The 20,108-nt window shown below is 46.1% G+C and overlaps 1 protein-coding gene across 3 annotated transcripts; it reads right to left on the bottom strand.

Moving 5' to 3' along the window:
• Positions 1-6,192: 6,192 nt before the first annotated feature.
• POLR3GL (RNA polymerase III subunit GL) lies at positions 6,193-18,445 on the bottom strand. 3 transcript variants are annotated; one of them, XM_080984476.1, is made up of 8 exons: positions 18,208-18,445; positions 16,256-16,446; positions 15,234-15,363; positions 13,081-13,149; positions 12,328-12,384; positions 9,736-9,809; positions 8,665-8,778; positions 6,193-7,915 (listed from the first exon to the last, which is right to left on the bottom strand). In XM_080984476.1, exons 2-8 carry the CDS (start codon positions 16,379-16,381, stop codon positions 7,829-7,831), a joined length of 657 nt encoding a protein of 218 aa, XP_080840602.1. In that variant the 5' UTR covers positions 16,382-16,446; positions 18,208-18,445; the 3' UTR covers positions 6,193-7,828. The 3 variants fall into 3 exon arrangements, with proteins under 3 accessions (XP_080840602.1, XP_080840600.1, XP_080840601.1); XM_080984474.1 differs by lacking the exon at positions 18,208-18,445 and adding an exon at positions 17,573-17,685; XM_080984475.1 differs by lacking the exon at positions 18,208-18,445 and adding an exon at positions 16,870-16,888.
• Positions 18,446-20,108: the final 1,663 nt, after the last annotated feature.

The raw sequence follows: 20,108 nt of genomic DNA, 5'->3' as shown, positions 1-20,108 counted from the left end.
CTGCACGTAGGCCTGGCTGAAGAGGAAAACAAGGGCGAGGGAATCACGCGGTAGTGGGTGGGGACGGGATCCCTAACCAGCCTTCGTGCAGCAGGTGCGTTTCATCCAAACCCTTCTCTGGTTTGTCAACAGCCGTTTGCCAGACGCTGCTCCCCCTTCCAGGGACAAGAGGCAGGCGAAAGTGATGGTGGCTGTGCAATGAAAAAACAGACTCCATGCTAAACCCTGCTCCCAATCCCTCAAACTGCACCAAATGAAAGCAGATTTCTGCCGCAGTCAACTAAGCTATTGCATTATTTGGCGTGGTGGATTTGCATCTGTTCCGCAATTTGCTGGTTCAGCAATGCTCTTCAGTGCTGCTTTATTGTTCCCAGCCTGCAAGGCTGAGTTCCCACACTCCTCATTTTAGAAACAATTCATGGTGTGTACATTACAGTGGTACCTCGGGTTACATACGCTTCAGGTTACAGACTCCGCTAACCCAGAAATAGTAACTCAGGTTAAGAACTTTGCTTCAGGATGTGAACAAAAATCACGCAGCAGTGGCGTGGCGGCAGCAGGAGGCCCCATTAGCTAAAGTGGTGCTTCAGGTTAAGAACAGTTTCAGGTTAAGAATGCACCTCCAGAACAAATTAAGTTCTTAACCTGAGGTACCACTGTACTTTGGACCTGAATCTGGTCTATATATGAAGCCTGTCCCTGAAACTCTTTGTCGTGGGTCTGAAATTCAGAGAGAGAGAAAGGTTTGGAGGCTGAGGGTCAAGTTTACACATGACTCTGCATGCTCCAGAAATAAAATGGCGATGGGATGCGATACGCAGTAAAGGCAATCTTTGCATGCCCAGAGGTACTCTGTGTCGTCACTGCATCGTTGAGGCACGGCCAAGTCTTGGCACAGGAATTAAGTAGCCGCTTCTGTCCAAATCAAGTCCTGCTTGCATTTGACCATCAGCGTAAACTCCTCTCTCCCTGCGTAAGTGGTCTGTGGACAGGAATGCCCGGCCTCCAGGTATTCTTGGAAAGTGTTTGCTCTTCTTCAGCTGCCACCAAAGGAAAATTCCATTCCATTGGAAACAGTGACGTCGCTCCACAGCCCTCGACACACCCACCTTGACCTTCCCTCAAACCCCCTGCCCTACGATGTCCCCAAGAAGGAATCTGACCCCAGCAGGAAAGCTTTTCTCGCTTTTTTGGTAAAGGTTTTTTCCCCCTCCTCCTTTTATAATGTATATAAACCAGAGAGGACCATTAAAACAACAGAGGAAAATTAATAGAGGAAAAGCAAAAGTATAACATAGACAAAAAGAATGAGTGCAGTTGCACATGGGTTAAAATAACAAAGTCCAAGCGAAAAATATCAGCAGTATCTGATTTTCAACTGTAGTTGTAGATTTGCCAGACTTGTGATGAGAGTTGCCTTGAAAAGGATGGTTCCATTGCATATGTAATAAAGGAACGACAAATCGTACCAAAAGTGCCTGGAGGTTCCGGTCGAAATCTCAAATTTTGCGTAATTTTCTCCATTATAGCTATATTCCGGAGGTACCAAGCATTCAGTGTAAGATGCTGGACTGTTTTCCATTGAGTCACAACTACTATTTGAGCTGCCACGGTCAGATATACAACCAGTTCTTTTGACAATGCATCTACACTGGTGCCATCAAAAAATATTCGGCAACCTTAATTTTAGACAGCAAACAATAGTTCCTTTAGTCCTATTTCTGTCAAAATTAAATCATCAAAATCTTGCACCAATTTACATTCCCACCATAAATTATAATAGGTTGGCAGAGCAGGAGACACTTAATCTCAGGGTTGTGGGTTCGAGCCCCACGTTGCGCAAAAGATTCCTGCATTGCAGAGGGTTGGACTAGATGACTCTCGTGGTCCCTTCCAACTCTACAGTTCCATTATTTCATGTACCAAGTTTATTGCGACACAACTACCTCGGTCCTGCTCACACCCCTTCTGCTTTGTGATGTCCCCAAAGAGGAATCTGGCCACAACAGGAAAACCTGATACCCAGAGCCCCCAACAGCAATATGTCCTTTCCAGTTTCCATGAAATACCAAACAGCAGCATTGGGGAGAAGAAATCGTGGGAGGCAGGGGGAGGCAAAACTAAACACAGTGTGGTACAATGGTTAGAGCGTGAGCCTAGGAATGAAAGAAACCCAGGTCTAAATCCCTATTCACTGAGTGACCTTGGATGAGTCTCTCTCTCTCTCTCTCTCTCTCTCTCTCACACACACACACACACACACACACACAGCCTGGCCCACCTCACAGCGTTGTTCTGAGGAACAAATGCACAATTAATTAATTAATTTATTTTATTTTCCTATGCTGCTAATTATGGAGAGAGGCAACAGCAGCGTGAGGCGCAGATGCCTCAACTGCGGAACATTTTCATTCAACCATCTCTCCGACTCTGGAGATTTCAGCAGGTGTTGCCCACCATAAGGGCTAGGAACTTGGATTTCTATCAAGCGTGGAAGATTGTCATGAGAATTTCCTGCCCCAATGCTCTAGTTACAGGTAGGAAGCCGTGTTGGTCTGCCGTAGTCAAATCAAAATAAAAAAAATACTTCCAGTAGCATCTAACCAACTAAGTTATTGGTATGAGCTTTTGTGTGCATGCACATGAAAGGTCACGCAGTGAATAGGGGTTTAGACGTGGGTTTCTTTCATTCCTAGGCTCACGCTCTAACCACTGTATCTGAGGAAGTGTGCATGCACACGAAAGCTCATGCCAATAACTAACTTAGTTGGTCTCTAAGGTGCTACTGGAAGGATTTTTTTTATTTTGTTTCTGCCCCAATGCCACACTCTGGGCCCCTTCAGAACTGTGGCACACACACAAATCTGCCTGTTGGGGGATGGGTTGTATATCAGCAGTTCAGCTTTGCATCTCCAGGTAGGAATGTTGAAACCCTGGAGAGATGCTGCCGGTCAGTGCAGGACACACACTGAGCAATGGTTTGACTTCAGTGTAAGTTTGGCCCTTTCACTCAGACCGAGGGTGGTGCGTATTGCTTCGCTATTGACACACAAAGTGGGAAGCAGGAAGAAGCAGCCCCCTAAGTGTGTGCAGTCAGAAATCTACCCCGGCCACCTCCCCTAGAGCGCAGGAACATGAAATCCTCGAAGTGCGTCAGCAGAGGGGTCAGCCAAGTAGGGCTGGCGTTGTCCGGAGGCCTTTGTCAGAAGCAGAGCCCAGATGCCAAGGATGGCAGCTTGTTGACTGTACTACAAACTCTCTCCTTCTTTTCACGCTAGACCTTCCCCATCACTCTGTCCCCTCGTCCGTCATGCGTCTGGCGCATTCCCAGCTGCCGGAATAACGTCCAGGGCACACGAAGAGCCCTGCTAGATCAAAGTTGACAGTCAATCCTGGATCAGTCCCCAACTTCTCCAAACGCTTCTCGTCACTTTAAAGCTTGTGAATTTCACTTTAAAACACGCAAAAGACAACATGGGGCATTTTTTACACCAAGCAATCCAAATTTTGCATTGAGTGGTGGGGCTGGGGCTGAATTCGGCAACCAAGGGACTCTGCACAATTTCTCACATTTTCGCATCCCCTACTCTGCAATTCTACTTTTTTCTGAAGAAAAAAAATAAAGCAATAATTCGGCAGTGTGGTGTAGTGGTTAGAGTGCTGGACTAGGACCTGGGAGACCAGGGTTCAGATCCTGACTTTGCCATGAAGCTCACTGGTTGACCTTGGGCCAGTCACTGTCTCCTCTGCCTAACCTACCTCACAGGGTTGTTGTGGGGGTTAAATGAGCTCCTTGGAGGGGAAAGGTAGGATATAAATGCAATAAATATTATTATTATTATTATTATTATTATTATTATTATTATTAAAATTTGTATGCTGCCCTCTACCCATAGATTTTAGGGCAGTTCACAGCATAAAATCACAATATAAAAACACAAAGTATATAATACATAATAAAAATAAGAACAGAAACAAACCAATAATCCCCCCATTCCACAACACATTTAAAAGAGCATTAGATGTCAATCAGCCAAAGGCCTGGTTAAAGAGGAATGTTTTCGCCTGGCGCCTAAAAGTGTATAATGAAGGCACCAGCCAAACCTCCCTGGGGAGAGCTTTCCAAAAACGGGGAGCCATTGCAGAAAAGGCTTGTTCTCATGTTGATACCCTCTGGACATCTTGTGGAGGAGGCACACAAAGATGGGCCTCAAAGAATGATCTCAGTATCCAGGTAAGTTCATATAGGAAGAGGCGGTCCTTGAGGTATTGCTGTCCTGCAGTCTGCAATAATCAAACAAACTGAGGGACTCTGTCCAATTTCTCATACTTTTGCAACCCATACGCCGTAATGTTTTTTCCCCCCTGCAGAATTCACTAAGCTTCAAATACAGTCGTACCTCGGAAGCTGAACACCTTGCGAGTTGAACGTTTTGACTCCCGAACGACGCAAACCTGGAAGTGAGTGATCCTGTCTGTGAACGTTCTTTAGAACCCGAAAATCCGACGCGGCTTCCAAATGGCTTCCAAATGCTTTGGAAGTCAAACGGACTTCCGGAACAGATTCCGCTCGACTTCCGAGGTACAACTGTAGTTGCTTTGAGTCAGGCAGCCAAAGGTCTGAGTAAGACTGAAGCTCCCCCTCTCTGAGCACGGTCAGCAACCATTCTTTCATCACCCATTGCCCTTTCACTAACCTGTGCTCTTTCAAATGCACTTTCACTAGAAATTTGGGGGTTGGTTTAATGGAGAGGGGATTGGAAGATCTTCTGGAAAGCATCCTTTGCTATTCTGGATTTCCATGGAATCAGAGTGCACAGTCCTTTTGCCCTGTTCTTCCCGTTCCTTCTTCCACACCTCTTTTGCACAATCCACTGCCTGCTCCTTTCACTATATTCCAGGGGTGTATTGTTTTTGTTTGTTACAATGGCATGTATTTCGATGTTTTAAAATTGGAAACCGCCCTGTGATCCTTGGAAGAACGGTATAGAAATTTAATTAATTAATTAATTAATTATTAATAATAAATACTACTTCCTCTTTCCAACTTACAAAAATCAAAAGGAGCCATTTTTAGGTTGCAACTAGTCAGCGCTAAAAGTCCCGGCAGCTCCCCTGGTCTTGTGTGTGATGGTTTCCCCCCAGCTAAACTTGCCCTTTCATCTGTTCTTCCCAGAAACCATTTACCAATGTTTTGCTTCTGGCTGTTTCATTCGGAGCAGCAAAGGCTGCATTATGAATCTAAGAACCTTTGACAAGCCTGCTGGATCAGGACAATGACCGCATCTAGTCCAATATCCTGGTCTCACAAGGACGCAGGTCGCGCTTTGGTCTAAACCACTGAGCCTCTTGGGCTTGCCAATCAGAAGGTCGGCGGTTCGAATCCGCACGACGGGGTGAGCTCCCGTTGCTCTGTCCCAGCTCCTTCCAACCTAGCAGTTCGAAACCACACCAGGGCAAGTAGATAAATAGGTACTGCTGCGGCGGTTTAGTCATGCTGGTCACATGAACTGGAAAGCTGTCTGTGGACAAACGCCTGCTCCCTCGGCCTAAAAGCGAGATGAGCGCCACAACCCCATACTCACCTTTGACTGGACTTAACTGTCCAGGGGTCCTTTACTTTCTTCTTTTTTAACCTGTTCTTACAGTGGCCAACCAGGTGCCCGTGGGAAACCCACAAGCAGGACTTGAGCCCAGGAGCAAATCTCCCCTCCTGTAGTTTGCAGCAACTGGTATTCAGAAGCATCACTGCCTCAAATTGTGGAGGCAGCACATAGCCATTGTGGCTAGTAGCCATCAATAGCCCTTTCTTCCATGAATTTATGTAGCAATTTGTTCAATTTCCTTAATGTTTTCCTAACATTATATCCGAGCTTTCACACAGAGTAAAAAAGCCAGTTCCGGAAATATAATAGACTATAGCTCAAGTCTGGTGCTCAATTTCTATTTTTTAAATTTTTTTGCTTCCAGGAAAAATCCATTTCTAAACAACACGGAAACAAGCCCTAAACAGGCACTACGTTTCTGAAAGCAGCTTTTATGTCGTGTGAAAACTCAAACATAATGCAGAAATGAAGAAGTAAGAAAAGTATAAGGGATACAGAATACACTGCTGTGCAAATGCAGCCTAAACACGGGCAAACCTTTCGGCTTTGTTGTGAATGGGAAGCCTCAGGAAACTGAACGAGACACGGGGGGAAATGTGGAAACTTTTATTGCAATAAAATAATTTATATGCAGACACATATATACTCACACACACGCACACTGTAAAAAGGAGCGGCATTTTAAAAACTTGCCAACAGGCAAAAATAAAGGGAAGGGCTCCGTCTTGCAGCAATCCTACTTTAGAGGAAAGTCCCTAACCTCAAAGTCTTCTCTTTATCCACTCATCTGCTTCACTGAGACTTTTAGGGATTGCTTGAGAATATGCTGCAAATCAGGGAGCTGGTTCAAAGAAAGGACCTTCTGAACCAGCTGAAGGATTCCTAAAGGGAACAGGACTGGGTGGGATGCTCTGTTTGTCAGTGTGTCAGGATTCCCATTGGTCACAAACACTGTTCCCAGGGGAAATATTAGGAGGAAGCAGAAGACAGAGCATCTTTGAGACTGAGTGGCTGGGCAGTCTGTCTCAGAAATGTGCATGGCCTGCTTGCAGTGGTTGGCCAGCCTGTTTCAATTTGGGGGCTTTGTTTTTTTGTAAAAGGAAGAGGGAGGGGAACCTTTGTCCACACTGCATTTTAAAGACAGGATGACACCCTTGAAAACTATAAGACCTTTAAAAAGTCCTTCTTCTTTAGCAGCTGATAAATGGCTCCAGGAAGGTGGGGTGAATATTTAGCCCAGCTGTGCTTGCAAAAATCTTGATAAGGGTTAAATATCACAGGGGGTGGAGGAATAGCCCCACCATCTTCAACAGTTATGCCTGAGATGGGAAAGTTGTGGATGCAGCTGGCAGCTCTCAGCCAAACCAAAGTACAGCACCGAAACCTCGTTGCTGATTAAAATACAAGTTAAAAACCGGGTTTTGTACATCTCAAAATGGGAACTTCTATGCACAGGCATTCCACGAAACAGGGACTGTGTCCCTTCACTAGTTACAGGCTCCAGAGGATTGTGGGAGATTCTTGGCAACTCTTCAAAGAGGCTGGCTATCTCCTTTGCCTCCTATTCATCCCCTTCATCTTCAACAGGGCCTCACAAAGTCAAAAGTAGAAAAGTGGAATTTAAAACCGTCTCGTTAAAATACTTCCCAAAGAAAAAAATCTGTATCTTTGGCATCCGTTTGGCACTGCCTTCCGCACAAGAGGAAAAACAAACGCAAGGCATCGTTACAAAAGAGAAGATCAAACGAGAGGAATGTTTTTTGCTGTGAATTAACACCGCATATAAAAGTCCCTTTCAGTGTCTTCTGGAAGGATTCCATTTCCTTCCTAGGCTCAGGAAAGAAAGCCAGGTGTGTCAGGAGTTCACACGCTCTCCTACTAAACCCAAGGGGACCCACATTTTCCAGAAGAAAATGGAGGAAGCCGAAGATCCAATGTTCCTGTGCTGGTTTTGTCAACAGGTGCCCACAGAGACACACACAGAGCACCCAGGGAAGAATGGATCAGCGATGCCACCTAGAGGCCAAATGAGCAGAAGTTCCGGCAGGTTCCGCTTGTGAAGGGGCCCCACAGAAAGCAATCAGGAGCCTATCCGAAGCCAGACAGTTTGTCCATCCAAGGACCCCAAAGGGGCAGCAGAAAAGGCTCCTCAGTGGGGGAGAGATGTTTGGGGTGCTTGTGAGACGCACCTCCCTGTTTGCAAACCGGGTGGGCCACCCCATTCAGTAAATGGCTTCATCTATGTTGTCGTCACTGTCACCCCCGAAATCTTCACCGTTGTCGAAGTAGGACATGATGTAATCCGTCTCCTGTTGAAGAAGAATAAATGGGTGCAACGGAGATGAGAGTTTAGAACAAGCTTTTGCTAAAACCAACAGGTTCAAATAACAAGAAAGGGGATTCCCTCTCAACATTAGGAAAACCTTTTTGAGGGTTAAGAGCTGTTTGTCCATGGAATGGACCACCTCGGAAGGTGGTAGACTCTCCTTCATTGGAGATTTTTAAACAGAGGTTGGATGGCCACCTGCCAGGAATTTTTAGCTGTGATTCCTGCATTGCAGTGGGTTGGACTAGATGTCCCTTGGGGACCCCTTCCAACTCTACAGTTCTATGATTCTATGAACCTGATGCTCCTCCAGATGTTTTGGACATCCTGGCTTTCCGAGGTTTCATCAGATGTGGCCCACACACTTTCTAGCTTATCCTTATGGACTAGAAGCACATTCCTTTTTTTTTTTTTAAAGGAAACAAAATGTGAATATCTCGTGCCTTGAATTCGCTGGTCAACGCTGATTTCTCAGCTTTAAAAAGTGCAGATATCCAAAACCCTCCTGCCAAATGGATCCCAGTTGGATGCCTCTCCGAATTTTAGGGAGCAGAGAAACCTTTCTGGGATGGCACCGCACACACTTTTTTAGCTAAGGAAAGAAGTCTAGTGGTGGCGTTAGCAAGCGGGGGTTGTGCAGGGAAGGCTGCCTGAACCCCTCAACTCAGAGAAACGGCAGGTTGCACCTCTTGCCAAAGACGGGTCTGCATTTCTGATTTTTGTCCTCCATACCTCCTCAAATTCTTCCTCGTCGTATTCCTCCTCCTCCTCTTCCTTCCCTTCTTCTCCCTCTTCTTTCTCCTCTTCCTCTTCAGACGTCACCTCCTCCTCTTTCTTTTCCAAAGTCTAGGAAACAAATGAAAAGTATTAAGACACAAGCTTATTATATCACAATTTCAAGGGCAGACTCCTAGCGCTGAGAACATGATCTGAGACCCAAAGGAACCATCACATGAACTGGGTGAAGGGGGGGGGGAGTCTTGATTCGGCCTCCTGTTCTCCATCCTATTATATACAACTCACTCCCGACTTGCGATGGATCTCACCGTCTCTGGTTGATTCAAGATGAAACTTCATTTGGTCCAAAATACAGCAGCCAGATTAGTGGCTGGGGTTCCGTTTAGATCTCACATATAATCCTGACGGTTAGAGCTGTTTGACAGTTGAACAGATGACCCAGGAAAGTTGGGCTCTCTTTTATTGGTGATTTATAAACAAGAGGTCGGATTGTTTATAAATACAGGAGCCACTCTCGGGGATTCTTCAGCTGTGATTCCTGCATTGCATGGGTTGGACTAGATGACCCCTGGAGGACCTCCCCACTCTACAATTCTGATTTACCCCCTGTTCTAAAACAGCTGCACTGGTTGCCAGTTCATATCTGGGTCTAATCCAAGGTGCTCATGGTAGTCTTTAAAGCCCTGAACAATGCAGGCCCCAGGTATCAGGAAAACTGCCTTCTTCCCTACAGACCAGCCTTCTTGGTAGCTCTTCTGCTCTCAGAGGCTCAGGGGTGGTGGTTATGATCCAAGAGGTCTAATCTGTGGTGGCCCCTAAACTGCAGAACTCCCTCTCTGCAGAGGTCCGTCTGCACCTTCATTGTACAGCTTTCGGAGGATGCGAAAGACACACCTCTTCACCCTGGCCTTAATGTTTCTGAAAGCCAGTTGCTTTAAACTACAGAAGGGCAAAAAGTGCTCTTGTCTTGGCTTCCCAGAGGCATTTGGTTGGCCCCTGTGAGAACAGGATACTGGACCAGATGGGCCATAGGCCTCATCCAGCAGGCTCATCTTATGTTCTTACCTCCAGCTTCTTGATGGCTTCTTCTTTGTCTACTGGCAACTGAGTTTTGCGCCTGGGGGTAAGGATGGTGGCTCCTGTACCAAAAAGAGACCATCAGGTTAACACTGCAGAGAGAGGACAGCAGGAAAAATGCTGGAAGCTGCTTCTGTACCAAAGCCAGACCATTAGTCCACCTGGGACATTCCCAGTCTTACTGGGAGACGCCACTGGGGATTGAACCCATGACCTTCTGCACACAAAAGATGCCCTACAGCCCTTGCATACATTTACATCAGCACACCGACATCTCCTGAAGGCTGCCCATTTTCCCCCAGGCATAATTCAAGGAGCTGGCTATCTTACCTACTTGTGTGGTCAACAGTTCCTAAATAGAAAACATTCACAACAAGGAGCCACAAAGAGCAATGAAGAGTCAAGGCCTCCAAAACATTCAACAGCTCAATACACACATACAGATAATATAAACAGCCAGAAAATTTTTTATATATATATATATATATATATATATATATATATATATATCACCTTAGTTTATATATTAAATAATAAGGCTCCCACAATCAACCATGGGAATCTCGACATTTTCGCTGTTCCCCTCCCGAAGCTACAATTCCCAGAGTGGTTTAACAATCAACCCCTCTTCTCAGGGAAGTCTGGGAATCGTAGCTCTGTGGGGAATTTGTGGCCTCCTCAGCACCCTTAAACAAACTACAGCTCCCAGAATTCTCAGGGGGAAGCCACAACTATCTAAAGTGGTATCATAGTGCTTAAAATATATGGTGCGAATGTGGCCTCTCAGCTCACAAGGGGCAAGAATGAGGGTTCTGGGTTCATCTGCTTAACCGAAAGCCATGGCATGTCCCAGAATCCTCTGCAACACACAGGGGTTCTTTGGCACATTAATGTGGCAGGGGCCGAAAACTTTGAAAAGTGGCAATTTATAAAATCCTAGTAAGGTTAGGCCCATCGTACCCAAGAGACCACCATCTTCTCCCTCACCCTCCATTTTGAAGACCCACCAACCAAGGACATCCTCTTAACGTGATCATTTCTGCACCAGGTTTGGGCATCAAGGGCAGAAGGTTCTCTCAGGCCCTGCTTGCCAGTTACAAGACTTTTTCCCACCTTGGATTTACAGAGGCCTTAGCTCTCTTCAAAAGGGTGACAAACTCTGCCTGTCTGAACTCATCTCGCTGAGGATTAAACCGGGAAAGGGTGTGGGAATTCTGAGCGGAAATCTGTCACTAAATTCCCCATAAAACTGAACAGTAAGCTGCGTAAATGGGGACTTGGGCAATTCAGGAAAAGCTAAATGGGTTTTTACAGGAAAGAACCCTTGTAAACTGGCAGAGGCAGCATGGTACAGTGGGCAGAGCTTTAGGCTGTGCACACATTACCGGCTTAAGACGCGGTGGAGCTGTTTCCACCCCCTCTGTTTCAAATCGCATTTGCACACTGTACACAGCTGGGTGTGTGCTTCCAAGTTGCTGTCTGTCCACACACCAGCGGGTGGGGAGGGGGCATGGCTGTCTTCATAGAGGCTGTGTGGTGCAGTGGTTAGAGTGATTTGAGGCCAGTCACTCACTCTCAACCTAACCTACCTCACAGGGTTGTTGTGAGGATAAAATGGGGGGAGGGGGAATGAGAACTATGTACGCCACCTTGAGCTCCGTGGAGAAAAAGGTGGAATATATAAATGGGAAATGATATACAATTAATTGAAAAGGCTGTTCAAAATAATGTTTGTTTAAAAAAAGCCCAGAAGCTTTTCTTTTGGGAATTATAGGGACAGAACTACCTAAATTCTATAGAAATTTATTTAGGTATGCAACTACAGCAGCAAGAATGCTACTTGCCCCAAAGCGGAAAGAAGCAGAAGTCCCAGCAAAGGAAAAATGGATACAAAAACTTATGGAATATACAGAAATGGCAAAACTTACCGGAAGAATAAGAAATCAAGATAACAAACTCTTATCTTGATTTATTTATTTACAGATAAATTGTAAACAGATAAGAACATTGACAGGATTACTGTAACAACCTGCAATTTCATAAGAGTATATATTTAAAGTAGATAAGAAAAATGAGCCAATTAAACGAATTTGGATATGCAGAAAATATTAAAAAACAAATTTAAGGAACCTCAGAAAGAGGGGAAGGAAGTCAAACTTTGAAATGTTAAATTGATTGTAAAACTAATAAAATGTATAAACCTGAAAAGTATACATAAAACCTTTTTTAAAAAAAGGAATATATAAATGCAAGAAAGAAATAAAGATTACGCCTTCAAATCAGATCAAAGCTGGCCTGCTTGCGGGGAGAGGAAAAGGCAGCTTTTCTCACAGGATAGATATGGATTGTGGCTGATAGTGTGCGCACATTGCTTCCTAAACCAGTGGTGGGGGCCTACTGGATGCAGATACTTAAGAGCTGGGTGAGCAGAGTGCTGCCATTTGAGTCGCAGAGATGAAGGGTCAAATCCCTGTTCTGCACCTGGGCGATTGGGGGGTGCGAAAGCGTAAAAGTCAGGAAGGAAAGGGGGTTTCTGTTGCTGCTGTTCTGACTTTAGCTTGAACGCGGAGAAGTACTTACTCTGCTTTTTAATCTTCCGCACCCGGATCTTTAATTCTTGGGGTAGCTGTTTCCAATCTGCAAAGATAAATAGCCAAGCAAAATTTAACTACTTGGGCACCACATGTGGAAGGTCCGGCTGGATTTTCTTATAAAATCCACCACTTCTGTTCTTCAGAGCCATTCAAAATTCCTAATAACACCATTTATTTACCCCCCAAAAAATCTCCCCCCCCCCAAAAAAAACCCCTAAGTCGGAATTTTGCCTTGTGCTCTAAGCAGGGAACTCTATCTGTGTATACTCTACGCAGGTCTCATTCATTTCTGTTGGCAAGGTGGGCTGGGGGAATAATGTGGGGTGGGGAGACAGGATCCTACCTTGGCCCTTCAGTGCCCACTGTTAATATGGGGGTAATAACATCAGCCTAACTCACTAGTTTGTTGTAAGGGCTGTAATGGGATGATGCATATGGAATGCAACTGTACCCTCCAAACCACCTCACAAATAATGACTAACTTAGGTTGATTAATTTCAACGGTTCCACCCTGCATGCAACTTACGTCTCATCTGTTTCTATGTCGCTTTTACTGTTTCTTGGTATGTTTTCACCAATTTGTACTTGTATTTGTTTTTGGGGTTTTTTTGTAATGGAAAATGATATATAAATATCTTCCAATATATTTAAGGCAAGGGGGGAAAGGAGCCCTTGAGGCTGGTGTGGGATGTGCAAATATCCAAATAAATGCAACTAAATAAAATATTCTCCGACTTACCAGGACTCCACTCAATGGCATTGTCAACAGGAGTGGACATCTGATACTTGTCGGAATAGCGTTCCACATCTGGAAAATGCAGGATGCAGACAGGTTTCAAGAAACAAGCCATTCTACCAACCCACACACAGATGTAGGGACTTGACTAAACCCGGTGTGGCTAACTTGTGGTTCTCTTCATGGGCCGGCCCTCTTTACACCCCAAAGCTGCCTCCTACTTGCCCCCATACCCAACAGGCCCTACTTTATTCCTCCCCTTACTTCTCTGCTCTTATGAGTTGACACAGGTTTTGTTCTAATGCAGGCTTCCTCAACCTTGGCCCTCCAGATGTTTTTGGCCTACAACTCCCATGATCCCTAGCTAGCAGGGCCAGTGGTCAGGGATGATGGGAATTGTAGTCTCAAAACATCTGGAGGGCCGAGGTTGAGGAAGCCTGTTCTAATGGTCTCCAGCATCCTCAGAACAACAAAAGAACATAAAAGAGCCCACTGGATCAGGCCAATGGCCCATCTAGTCCAGCCTTCTGTTCTCACTGTGGTCAACCAAACACTCCTGGGAAGAACAGCAGCAATGCTCTCCCCCTTGTGCAGTTTCCAGAAAACCCTGATCCCAATCTAGCCACTGAGATTTCCCACCAGGTGCTACCCATATATTCTCAGGGCTATTTAGGGACCCCTGAGGCCCAGAAGTGTGCTTTCAAAAGAAGAAGAAAGTTCTTGATCCTCATTTTGTGTGTGCCCAGTATCCAATTCCTCAAGTGGTCCCTGTGGAGCTCAAAGAGCCTTGATCCTACGAGTGAAACCAGAGCCTGGAATTAAAAAATATGTTTGTCGAAGAATGAATGAACAGTTCCTGAAAGCCCACAGAGGGAAGATGCCCATCGCATCTTATGATCCTCTTCTCTGGGCTTCTCCGACCAAGAAGGTCGCCCAGGCTGGTGGATCACAGCAGAAGATCTCTGCTGTGCTCCGCTGAACACAAGTCTGTGTTTAATATCAGCTTGGCCAATGACCTCTTGTCAACATAACCTGAAGCTGGCTTTAGGCCAGTGAAAACCAGCCACTCGATAGGGATCTAGGAATCCTGAAATTTAGAGAGATTTGGGGTTTAGAGTCACTGGGTTTGCACACGCTGATGACACCAGGTGGCCTCAGGTTAACAAGGTGTATATGACACCACAGATGAGAAGGATTTTACAACCCAGAGAAACTTGACTTGGGGGGATTTTGCAATATCTCCGGGATGCACCTGCCTATAACAACATGTGCAGAGGAGGGTGATGAAGGTGGCGAAAGGTCTGGAGACCAAGCCTTATGAGGAATGGTCTAGGGATCGGGGTATGCTCAGCCTGGAAAAGAGGAGACCGAGAGGTGATACAGCTAAGCAACAGGGAGGTGGAGAGAAAGGAGGGGTTGGAAAATGGGAGTGAATCTGCTCCTGTTTGCCTGTCATTGCCCAATCCTCACAGCAAGGCCACATGCTGCCAGATGATATAGGTCACATCAGCACCTTACATTCAAAGCACTTGAAGCAGCCATGGCTTTCCCCAAAGAATCATGGGAATTGTAGTTTGTTAAGGGTGCCAAGAGTTGGGAGTTCCCTGGGAAAGAGGCACTGATTGTGAAAACTGCTCTGGGAATAGACCAACAACTTGGGTGGCCTTAGAACAGGATTAGGCAAATTCACAGAGGAGAAGGCTACCAATGACTATTAACCATGATGACGATGTTCTGCCTCCAGAACCAGAGAAAGCAAGGCTTCTGAATGCCAGCTGGTGGAAACCACTGGCGGGGAAAAGGGTCTTGTGTTTGGGTTTCCCATTGGGGCACCTGGTTGGCCACTGGGATGCTGGACTAGATGGGCCATTGGCCTGATCCAGCACGCTCTATTTATGTTCTTATGACTTCCAACATTCATGGCTGACCCTTCCCCCTCCTTCAAAAAAACAAACCCAAAATTCCCATCGGTGAACGTTCTGTGACTCCGAAACAGGTCAGCCAATCTATGGGGTGGGGTAGCGATTAAAAGATTGCAAACTATTTTTGCCCTTTGATATTTAAGAGGTGGGTCAGCTGTTTTACTGTCCTCCTAGCAGAGGAGGAATTCTGCATTCTTCTTGCCTGGTGGGTTGTTGTGTTGTTGTTTTTTTTACCTTTCTTTGGTGCAGAAGGCTTGATGAAGTATGGCAGGTTCTTCATAGCACCCCTCAGTTCTTGTTTCAGGGCCAACATGTATTCAACCTCCTCTCCCGTTTGCAGTGGAACAGGTTTATATTCTAAGGGCTGTACGGGGAGAGGCAAAGAGACACAATAAGTTAACCTGCCTCACAGGGTTGAAATGGGGGGTGAAATGGGAAGGGGAGAGAACCATGTACGCCACCTTGAGCTCCTTATAAATGCAATAAATAAATACGGATAATTTTATTGGATAAATTAATATGTCTGATTTTTCTAGACACCCCCCCAAGATCAAATTAAGAAAAAATGTAAAATGGATTACGGTATAAATAGAAATACCACCACCTGGCTACCCTACAAACAGTATTTCAGGATTCAGGTTACGTTTCTTTAAAGCACAATACATTCTACTGGTAGGATTAAAAATATTTTGTTTAACATAATATTTGATCTACTATAATATTCAATACTAGGGACGCAGGTGGCGTTGTGGGTTAAACCACAGAGCCTAGGGCTTGCCGATCAGAAGGTCGGCGGTTTGAATTCCCGCGACAGGGTGAGCTCCCGTTGCTCGGTCCCTGCTCCTGCCAACCTAGCAGTTAGAAAGCACGTCAGAGTGCAAGTAGATAAATAGGTACCACTCTGGCAGGAAGGTAAACGGCTTTTCCGTGTGCTGCTCTGGTTCGCCAGAAGCGGCTTAGTCATGCTGGCCACATGACCCGGAAACTGTACGCCGGCTCCCTCGGCCAATAAAGCGAGATGAGCGCCGCAACCCCAGAGTCGGCCACGACTGGACCTAAATGGTCAGGGGTCCTTTTACCTTTACCTTTAATATTCAATACTACAGTTTCCTTTAAAGGATTCATTGTTTTATATAACCTATTTTAATTTATGTTTTAAATCAACATTGCTTTGGTAATACATGTTTGATATGGAACGTAAATAAATATAATAAAGGGGTGGGGGAAGAAATTAAGAAAAAGCAATCCAGACTCACAGGAAACAGTGGGGATGGTTGGAGGGTGGGTGGGGGCAGAGCCTCCCCCTTTCCGATGCCCACAGCTTCAACGTTGAAGGTCATGTGACCGCCGCGGCCCCTCCCTCTGCCGCCTCTTCCAGCCATGATTGGTCCTCTGGGCAGAAATAGGTACCGATGGTCTTAGGAGAGGTGTTGTCAGGAGGCAAAATCTGTCACACAATAAGATGAGAGGTATAAATTACTTTTTATATCTTGCTTTTTTGCCAGACCGAGTCTCTGTTAAAACAACACAGATAAAATACCAGGGAGTAGGCCCCAGAGGAGGGGAAAAGCACAGGATATAATTTTTGGGAAATGAGCACTTGTTGCAGAAATGGTCCTAAATTTATCTCATTAATATGAGATATATGAGAATTTAATTTGTTTAATTTATGCTGGATTAGACAGATCTTTGGCCTGCACGACAGTTTTGAAGCTCAGTTGTGGTTACAGCATTGCCGTGTAACGTAGCACAACAGCATGTGGCCAGATACACACAGCCGAATGAGGGAACAGTGTCATGGAGCAAAGGTGAAACAGAGAACAGGACCCTTGCACCTTTAATACTTGTGTAAGGGTCCAGGAGTCCTCACTTTCGCGTCTCTGGCCTCCCAACCTGAGGTGGTAAAGCTGACCGTACCAACGAAGGTGGGAGATCTCTCTCTCTGCTGTGCCACTTTTCACCTTGTGTTGGATCTCTGTGGGAAACAAGCAAACCCTGCAAGCGGAAAGCTAGCTGATGGGGCAAAAGGGTTCGCTTGGCTCCCTTGCTACTTTTCTCCTTGCAGGGAGCAAGCTGACTTTAAGGTGCATCCGAAAATCAAACCAGCTCCACATTAGATGTTTACACTCTGGACCTGTGGCATTTGGATCGAGCCAGCCCGCCACGGGACACACGCACACAATGTCACCCACGATGGCAGGCTGTCCTTCAGAAGCAAGCCGTAGCTGCAACTGCAAAAGGGAAAATGAGCCGTAGCTCAGCGGCGGCGAAGCTGCTTTGCATGCGGAACTTCCCAAGTTCGATTCCTCAGTGGGAGAGCTGGAAGTGCCTGAGATCCCGGAGAGCTACAACTGTCAGTCAGTGTAGGCAATATTGAGCGAGAAGGGCCGGGGGTGGTCTGACTCGGTGCGAAGCAGCACCCTGGGGGGGGACTCCCCTTTTCTCCCTTATTACCCCATTAGTCCCTCTCCTCCACCAAGAGGTGGGCGGGACTCCTTCCCAGGCCGCTCATTGAAGAATGGACAGGACCAGCTAGTCCATCGATCCAAGACCTCCCCGCTCCCCGCCTTTACCTTAGTTTCCCCTTTGCAAGGCCCACGTGGGGGCGAGGTGGGGGGGAGGCAGCGGGCAGAGCTGCTGCCGGGTCCTTCGAAGCCGGATACGCAACGTTCGAAAGGGGCGGAGCTCCTCGGCCCGCGGCCAATAGGGAGGAGGGTAGGGAGGAGGAAGAGGAGTGGCTTAAGAACTTGTGAATGGGGAGGGTGTGAAGCTGGTTTTCGTTCCCTTGGAATCATAATTTTTTTTTTTTTAAGAATTAGAAGGAACCCAAATAGTCATTTAGTCTAACCCCCTGCAATCGGGGAGTGGGTGGAGGCTGGTCTCCCTGTATAGATGCAATCAAATCACGCAGCATGTGTTTTGGCTGGAAGTAAGTGAAGAAGCTACCTTCTGTAACCTTACTCAGGAGTAAGAGACATAGCGGGCTTACTCCCAGGTAAGCGGATCTAGGGTTGCAGGCTTACGCAAAACAAGTCCTTCAAAAAGGTGCCGGCCGCAACCCGTGCCTATGTAACTTAGGGTACTCCACTGAGCACAGGGGCGCTTACTTCCGAGTAAACGCGCAGGGGATCGGTCCGCACCAATTTTCTCTCTCCCCCCCCCCCCCAGAAATGGTTAACCGAACTGCAGCCTTGCATCGTGCATTTACCTTGAAACCAGCGATTGGGATTTACTCCTGAGTAGACCTGTCAGCAGCGCGCAGTTAATTTATCGGCTGATACCTCTGTTTTGTCAGCAGTTCCTCTCGTTTTTGCACACACCAAGGATAAGAGTGGGTGCAGATTTTTTTTTTCTTTTTAAGGAAAATGTTTCTTGGCATTTATCAAGCGATTTGTCTCCGCGTTCCAAAGTGCTTCTCTCCTACACACCATTAAACCCTTTACATATTATTTCCCCCCTCTTTCACATTTTCATTCAGATATAGGACATGATATATTAAACGAAGTGTGTGTATGGGTATACATATAAATATCATATAAATATATTAAAATTGAAATTCATTTATAAGTTTAACAGTGCACTTCTATACAGTTATTATTATTACCACACACTTCATTACCCCGCCCCCCATCCTGAGATCCTAGGGTAGGTTACAACAATTAAAAACAACAATAATTTTAAAGTTCAGTTTTACACAATATTTAAAACAGTTTTAAACAACTTAAAATTACAAAATAAGGCATGTTCTGAAAATACACATGTCAAGAGTCAAAAGCCAGGGTGAAGAGATGTGTCTTCAGCCAAAAGCTGCGTAGTTAAGGGGCTCGATGCACCAACATGGGGCAAGGAGTTAGACAATTATGGGGCCCTCTCCCAGGTCACCAGCACCCCAAACTTCTAAGGGCGGAAGAACAACCAAGAGGGCCCCCTCTGCACATCTCAGCATCCAAGAGGGTCTGTTTGGAAGGCGGTCACCTTTCAGGTATTTGGGGCCTCTGTCATTCAGGGTTTTAAACATCACCTCTGGAATAGTTCAGCCGGTTGGAGCACGATACTTTTAATCTCAGGGTTGTGGGTTCGAGCCCCACGTTGGGCAAAAGATTCCTGCAATTGCAGGGGGTTGGACTAGATGACCCTTGTCCCTTCCAACTCTACAATTCTATGATTCCATCTTCATGAGAACTTCTGTAAGGTGGGATGGCTCAAAACCATCCAGTCTGTGTCATTGTTGAGTGGGGGTTTGAACCTTTAAGCCTGTGCATTGTACATGCCAACTCATCGTCACCATCAAGAAAAGTTCCTCTGAGCATGCGCAAAGGTGCGTTTCCCTCTCTACTGGTTTTTGGTTCCAGAGATAATGGTTTCAAGGTAGGTAAGGCCTTAAGCTGATCTGGGCCTGGTCAGTGCCTGGATGAGTAACCCACCTGGGACTCCATAAATGCCACATTGGGTTCTCTGATGGACAAACTCTGGGATGTATATGTAAGGAAATAAATGCCTACATTAATAAATAGCCACACACACATCTGCTAAGGTGAAGGGAGGCATGGAGCTATTTTAGGATTAGCCACAATCCCCGTGATCAAGCGCCCTTTTTTGATCCCAAGCCCCTCCTGATTTCCTGAGTTTTTTCCCCACCCTCCCCACCCTGAAATTTCTCTCTGGAGCTGCTAAGGTGATTCATCCCCCTCCTCCCTCCCCTGCTCAGAGAGCGGCCTTAAAATTGCACAGACATAAAAATAAACCGTTTTCTTGATCTGCGCATCATATTAATAGCAGAGCCACACTAGCACGTGGGCTGATGCCATGGGGAGGGGGGGGGAGAGAGCAGGAGCCAGAGACATATTGATATTAGATTCTCTCCTCCTTCTTTTCTCCATCCGCTAAGGCATCTCAGCAGCCCATCACCCTGGGATGCCTGTGTGTTGCCCAGCCGGTGGTTGCCATAGCAACAGAGCGTGGGGTGGGGGGAGATGCAGGAGAAGATGGAGGGGGAGAAAGAAGCAGAAGTGGACACGGAGAGAAAAAAGGGGGGCAGGGAGTAGCAATCTACATTTTAAAAATATGCATTTAAATATGAGTCAGTTTGTGCAATCTCTTTTCGGCATC

Source organism: Podarcis pityusensis, assembly GCF_964106645.2.
Source record: "Podarcis pityusensis genome assembly, chromosome: 16".
Classification (NCBI taxonomy): domain Eukaryota; kingdom Metazoa; phylum Chordata; class Lepidosauria; order Squamata; family Lacertidae; genus Podarcis; species Podarcis pityusensis.
The sequence above is the reverse complement of the archived record's forward strand: the minus strand, read 5'-3'. Positions and strand labels throughout refer to the sequence as shown.